At 39.1% G+C, this 7,500-nt stretch overlaps 1 protein-coding gene across 1 annotated transcript in view; it reads right to left on the bottom strand.

The window, feature by feature from the left end:
- LOC137791609 (calcium-activated potassium channel subunit beta-4-like) overlaps positions 1 to 2,957 on the bottom strand; it is a 9,877-nt gene extending 6,920 nt beyond the window's left edge. The window contains exon 1 of the mRNA XM_068586686.1: positions 2,533 to 2,957. Coding sequence (XP_068442787.1) covers positions 2,533 to 2,697 — 165 coding nt within the window. The 5' untranslated portion in view covers positions 2,698 to 2,957. The remainder of the gene's footprint in view (positions 1 to 2,532) is intronic.
- Positions 2,958 to 7,500: the final 4,543 nt, after the last annotated feature.

Below are 7,500 nucleotides of genomic sequence, written 5' to 3'. Positions count from 1 at the left end.
AGCGGCTCCATGTTGAGAGCCGTGAGGAGGCAATGCATTCTGTATTGAGCGCCTTTAAACATGACAGTGTATTTCTGATGGAGGCTGCGTTTGTTTATTGGTATTTAACCTTCATTCAACCATCGAACGGATGAAGAACTTTGTTTGTTTCTCAGCCTGCGTTCCTCCTCTTGGACATCAGGCCTGAACATGTGAGAGACTCAGATGAAAACAAAGAGCGACGGCTGCATTTCTTCCTCCTGTTCATTAAAGAGCCGCCGCAGGAGGAGAATAAATATCAATACATGGAAAACTCAATCAATCTGAGCAGATTTGATCAAAACGTCTGAGTGTTTTTCATCACTCAGGAGGTCAGTGACACACAATAAAGTCCAAGTATTGAGATTTATGTGGCATTAAGCTACGGATTATCTCTCTCTCTCTCTCTCTCTCTCTCTCTCTCTCTCTCTCTCTCTCTCTCTCTCTCTCTCTCTCTCTCTGTCTCTCTCTCTCTCTCTCTCTCTCTCTCTCTCTCTGTCTCTCTCTCTCTCTCTCTCTCTCTCTCTCTCTCTCTCTGTCTCTCTCTCTCTCTCTCTCTCTCTCTCTCTCTCTCTCTCTCTTTCATAAAGTTTGATTTAAAGCACCAAAAGGCTTCGCTGCAATAAGCTAACAGCCGGATAAATCAACTCGTGGAGACGGTGATTCATGCGGCGAGAAGTCGTTTAATCATCTGGAGCAACGAGACGCAGCCGAGAAGCACGACGTCATCACATGTTTAATAAAGATGAGACGTCATCACATGTTTAATAAAGATGTGACGTCATCACATGTTTAATAAAGATGAGACGTCATCACATGTTTAATAAAGATGAGACGTCATCACATGTTTAATAAAGATGTGACGTCATCACATGTTTAATAAAGATGTGACGTCATCACATGTTTAATAAAGTACAGGTTTAATAACTAGAATACTGCGATGATGTCATATCAGTATTGTAGTGTTTACACATTAAATGTGTTCACTCAACTCTGTATTTTGTGTTTGTTTCGTATGAAAAGACAAAAGAAGTCGAGCTGAAGCTTCAATCAGAAAAAACTTTGAGATGAATCTTCTGTGAGCACGAATACTGCAAGTACTTCTACCAACAAGTATCATAATACACAAATACTGCAAGTACTTCTACCAACAAGTATCATAATACACAAATACTGCAAGTACTTCTACCAACAAGTATCATAATACACAAATACTGCAAGTACTTCTACCAACAAGTATCATAATACACAAATACTGCAAGTACTTCTACCAACAAGTATCATAATACACAAATACTGCAAGTACTTCTACCAACAAGTATCATAATACACAAATACTGCAAGTACTTCTACCAACAAGTATCATAATACACAAATACTGCAAGTACTTCTACCAACAAGTATCATAATACACAAATACTGCAAGTACTTCTACCAACAAGTATCATAATACACAAATACTGCAAGTACTTCTACCAACAAGTATCATAATACACAAATACTGCAAGTACTTCTACCAACAAGTATCATAATACACAAATACTGCAAGTACTTCTACCAACAAGTATCATAATACACGAATACTGCAAGTACTTCTACCAACAAGTATCATAATACACAAATACCTGATAGCTGGCTGAGTAGCTCTTTAGTCAAATACAACAATATACTAGTACTACTACTATCATTACTACTACTACTACTACTACTACTACTACTACTATCTTTAGTACTACTACTACTCGCTTCATAATAATACACATATAATACACTAATAATACTGCTGCTACTCATCTCTTGATGACAACAACACTGATAACAATAGTACTCATAAATACTTTTATTAATATCACGAGAACTAGGAGTACTTACTAGGATAAAGTATTTGTTCTGAAACAGTATCCTGTAATACACCAATACAAGTTAAGTACTGGCTCCTGTTTTAAATACTACTACCTCAAATACTACCAAAATACATCAAATAAAATACTTCACGAGCCGAAAATACAAAACTATTCATGTCAACAACACTGCTGAAAATACTACGAAAAGTTGAGCGTTGGGCTCCTGTCTCAAATAATACTACCTCAAATACTACTACGACTAAAATACATACAAATCTTAACAACAATACTACAAAAAATACTTCTCTCCCACGAGCAGAAAACACAGAACTATTAAAGTCAACAACATCTGAAAATACTAAAAAGTCTTCACTAATACTGCCTCCTCTGACCCCACAAGTACTCCTATAAATACTACTAAAAGTCCTGTCTTTTATAATACTCCTTCAAATACTACTACTACACCAAAATACATGCAAACCACCAAAATAATACAAAACTCTTAATGTCATCAACACCTGAAATATACGACTGACAGTCCAGTACTGCTGCCTTCAGTAGTACTCTGAGCCCACAAGTACTACTCCAGTAAGCCTCCTGTGGCGGCTCCCAGCGCTCCCAGCGCTCCCAGCGCTCCCAGCGCTCCCAGCGCTCCCAGCGCCCCCCTCACCGTGCAGTTGGCGGGCCGGCTCTGCAGGCTCTGCAGCGTCGGGCTCAGCCAGCAGAAGCCGAGGATGAAGAGGCTCAGGATGCCGCAGGCGATGAGGAACAAGCCCAGCCGGATGCTCTTGTCCTCGGCCTCGGAGTACTCGTACGACACCCGGATCTTCGCCATGGCAGCTCCACGGAGACCTCCGCCGGCATGGAGAGGAGGAGGAGGAGGAGGAGGAGGAGGAGAGGGAGGAGGAGGAGGAGAGGGAAGAGAGGGAGGAGGAAGAGGAGGAAGAGGAGGAGGCGCTGCTTGGCTGCTGCTGAGGAGCTGCTGAGTTTAAACACCGGCTGCTTTCTGTCTCTAAATCTGTTTCACCTTCCTCCAGCTTCATTTATCCTCCTCCTCCTCCTCCTCCTCCTCCTCCCTCCTCTCTCTCTCTCTCTCTTCTCCAGTCTCTCTATTTATCCTCTTGCAGTAATATAGTTATAATAGTTCATCTGTCTGTTTAATACTTCAGTTATTGAGGCTTCTTTACTGTTTTTTTTATTGTTTCTGTATTAAAGGTTTATATTATTTATTATATTATATATTATATTTGATATTATATTATTGTCTTATAGTTTTACCAGTGTGTCATGTATCGCTGTCAGTTTATACTAAATCTAAGTACTTTTGCAGAAGTACTTAGATTTACTCTATAAAATACAATTTGGACGTACTTGTACTTAATTTTAGTATTTCCATGTTGTGTTACTTTATAGCTCGTTTATTTATTAGTCGCTTCAGATAAATAATAAAAATAATAACCAACTAATAAATGATGATGTGTTATTATGAATGTTTAGTAAATAATACATCATTTCAGCAGCATGAAGTCATTACATTATTAATTTCATTTGTTCAACAAAAAGGTGAAAAATGACCAAAAACTCCAAAAAATATTCAGTTTTCTTTTCAATTATTTATTAAAATTGCTGGCGATTAATTTAATAGTTCACCGGAATTGTGTGAATGTTTGTAAACTATTATTTTAATAAAGTTCTGCAAATAAAAAATCACACATTTTTTTGTGCATATTTGAGAAAAAAATTCACAGTAACAACGAAGATAAAATATATAAATAATGTTAAATATTTCTTTATTTTGTGTTCTAAGTTCCTTTTTTAAATTCAAACGTATTTGTTAAGATAAACAAAACCTTTTATTAACACATCACATTGTCTGAAACACAATAAAAAGCACATTTTTCTATAAAACATTCTGGTTTTTTTACATGTAAAACCTGTAAAAAAACAACAACTTTTAAAGAAAAATGTGCTTTTCAGTGTCGTCCTCTCCGTCTGGATGTTTCTATGGTTTCATCTCTTTCCTGATGATGCAATACAGATTTGTGTTTCATATTTGGCCGCCGGCTCGTTGCTCTCTGGGAGAGATAATCCTCTTAGAGAACATCGCTCGCCCTCCAGGACGAACGATTAAAGCTGGAATATCAGTTATTGGTCGACGGGTTATTAAAGGTGATGACGCAGATTTAATCTGACAACACATGACACACACGAGCCGGGAGTTTAACTTGGAAATATGTTGATTTACACTTCTATACAACCAGAGTCGCCCCCTGGTGGTCAGGAGAGAGAATGCAGCTTTAACACATGAAGCATAGACTTCTATACAACCAGAGGAGTCGCCCCCTGGTGGTCAGGAGAGAGAATGCAGCTTTAACACATGAAGCATAGACTTCTATACAACCAGAGGAGTCGCCCCCTGGTGGTCAGGAGAGAGAATGCAGCTTTAACACATGAAGCATAGACTTCTATACAACCAGAGGAGTCGCCCCCTGGTGGTCAGGAGAGAGAATGCAGGAGCTGCTTTTGTCTGTTTTTGTATGTTTTTAAATCTTCGTCGTCTGTATTTTCATCATCAACATTGATTTTCTTCACTTTACTTCATTACCTGCAGCTGTGATGACACAGTTTCTCTGTTTCAATCAATAGTTTCATTTCATCACCGTGTGTGTGTGTGTGTGAGAGAGAGAGAGAGAGAGAGTGTGTGTCTGTGTGTGTGTGTGTGTGTGTGTGTGTGTGTGTGTGTGTGTGTGTGTAATAGCTCCAACCAACCGTCTCAAACAGCCTCCAGGGACCAGGAGATCAATGAGCTGACTGAGATGTAATGGTTTATCTTAACCTGCAGTGAGACACAGATGAATACTACTGTTAAATGTACTCCGAGGTACATATTGTACTCTATCCATCTCTTCAGGGTTTAAGAGTCAAAGACGCAGAAGGTCAGGAGTAGAAGTACCTGGAAGCGTCAGTGTACTTGTTCTGCGGCTTGTTGCATGAAGCTGAAGCCTCGCTGCACGTTCTGGTGATCAGGGAGACATGTGGCCGGATTATCATCATCTCCAGATCAACAGATTACGAATGCAAACGGACGTCAGCGAGGAGGGAAACCAAGTGCTGCAGAAACACAGAGAGGAAGGTTTTAATACATTTACATCCTGGTATTATTAAAACTCAACAACTCTGGAGGAAAGATGGATTTTTGGGAAACAAAAAAAAAAAAACGGATCTGAAAAAGGAGCGACGGCAAAGAGGCTCATAAAAACTACAAAGAGGCTAAAAAAACTACACAGAGCCTATAAAAACTACACAGAGCCTATAAAAACTACAAAGAGGCTCATAAAAAGTCTACAGAGATCCAAAGAGACAAAACGACCAAAGAGGCTCAAACAGCAGAACGATGCCTCCGCCTGTTAATTATGGGATGTTTGTGTTTCTCCTGCGATGAGACGAGTCAGAAAGTTTCAGCTTCACACCTTCGCCTCCTCTCCTCTCTCACGATGTTACACTTCTCTTTTATAGACCCGTTACATAACTGTTGCTTCAACATGACAAAACAAAAGAAAACACAAATAAAAAGAAGCATTCAGGACAAAATCTTGACAAGTTTTTTTTGTGTAAAATATAGAAAAAATGTCTTTCTCGGTTTCAAAGAATAAAAGGAAACTGTTTGACCAAGAGCTCAAGTGCTTCAATCCTTCTGTAGTATTATTTATATAAAACAAATATCCTCCTCCTCTTCATCAATTCCCCAGACGGCTTCAGTCTCCACTGTGTCTGCTGTAGCAATAAAACCTGCTTTTATCACCACATTGAGTCTTAATTACTCAGATCGATGGTGTTCAGATTGTGTGTGTGTGTGTGTGTGTGTGCTGGCTGGAATTAAACAAACTGATTTATTGATAACAAAAACAAACTGAACGGTTTTAGTCTGTGTGTTGGCGCCATCTTGTGGTCAAACTGCTGAAGCACAGATCAAAGTGAGTTGAGCTTCAGCTGCTGGAAGGACTTTGAACTAATCTACTAAATGTATTCAGTTATTAAAATGTTATTATTAATATGATATAATACACAGTTAAATACTGAACAAGCTCATATTGTTATTAATAGTCAAGCAAAAAAAGTAACAAGTTTGGCATTATATATATATATATATATATATATATATATATATATATATATATATATATATATATATATATATATATATTTATATTTGTGGCCACGTGAGATTAATAACTAATACATATGATGTAAAATCATCTCACAATGTATTTTCAATGTAAGTAACTTCAACAAAAACACACTTTCGTGTTGTAGTAAACAATAACACACAAAGTGAATAAAACACTCGCAGGTCGTCCGTCAGTTTCATTACCAGAATATTTATTTTATTCTTTTTTCCTATTAAAACACTAGCTGCCATATTTAATAAAACAGCCAAAACGGCCAAGTGCCTCAGTCCTCAATCCTCCAATCAAATCTCCCCAACAGGTGTCACATGGCCTGTGGGCGTGTCACATGGCCTGTGGGCGTGTCACATGGGCCTGTGGGCGTGTCCTTGGCTTGTTGCTGCTGCAATGTGAACGAGCTGGGCCTTGAAGTCAGAAAGGCGGGCGATGATGTCGCCGCGGTCGCGTCGCGGTGGTCCCTGTAACGCCGTCTCCGTGGTGGACGTCTCGTATTGCATCGTTTACTGGCGACCAGCTGGAGGGACGGCGTCCACGTTTCAGACGGTTTTTTTTCTTCCCTTTTTTCTTAAAAACACTGCCTGTTAGCTTAGCATAAAGCTACATACCTGTACATTGGTGCCTCCTGGAGGACATTAAAAAATAACAAATATTCTGATGTTTAGGAGCTTTTGTTTGTTGTGGAGTGGGGAAAGACTTTCGGTTTCCGTCTACACGCATACAGATATATTTAAATATATATGTTCGTCCACACAAAAGCAAAGTTTAATGCTGCGTTCAGGCGGTGTCAGAATAATTGGAAAAATGGGTTCCCGACAAGGAAAACTTTCCTCAAGGCGACAAAAATTGACGTCGTAAAGAAAAATAAAAAAAGGAATAAAAAGTAAATAATACAAAACTCCTGTTTGTCCTGTTTGCGTTCCAGTGTGGACGGAGATGTTTTGTAAAACAAAATGTATTTAATTTTCAAAAATATCTGTAGACGTGAAGACGAATAAAAACACAAACCGAGATTTTGGAAATACACTTTTTCGCTTCCCTGCAGAGAGTCGGATGTTGAGATTGATGCCACTCTTGTGTCTGTAAGCTAAATATAAAGCCAATGCCAGCGGCTGGTTAGCTTAGCTTAGCATAAAGACTGGAAACGGGTGGAAACAGCTAGCCCGGCTCTGTCCAAAGGAGACAGAATCCGCTGACCAGCTCCTCTGAAGCCGATTAACTGTTTCTCTTATTTGTTCAATCTGTATAAAAACTGAAGTGTAAAAAGATGTCTTCATGCTAAGCTAATGTTTGCTAGCGATAGCTTCATGGTTAGCGTACAAGCATGTGAGGTATCAATCCGAACATCTGACTCTGAACAAGAAAATGAAAGTCAGAAACTATTTTTTCCCCTGAATATTCCTGAGAGGCGTCACTCCAGCAGTCTGATTGGTTTGTTGCCGGGCAGAACTCGC

This window comes from Clinocottus analis, unplaced genomic scaffold (genome assembly GCF_023055335.1).
Source record: "Clinocottus analis isolate CAN_PGR_092001 unplaced genomic scaffold, fCliAna1.0.p SCAF_20, whole genome shotgun sequence".
Classification (NCBI taxonomy): Eukaryota; Metazoa; Chordata; class Actinopteri; order Perciformes; family Cottidae; genus Clinocottus; species Clinocottus analis.
Note: the sequence above shows the minus strand (reverse complement) of the source record. Positions and strands in the feature narration are given on the sequence as shown.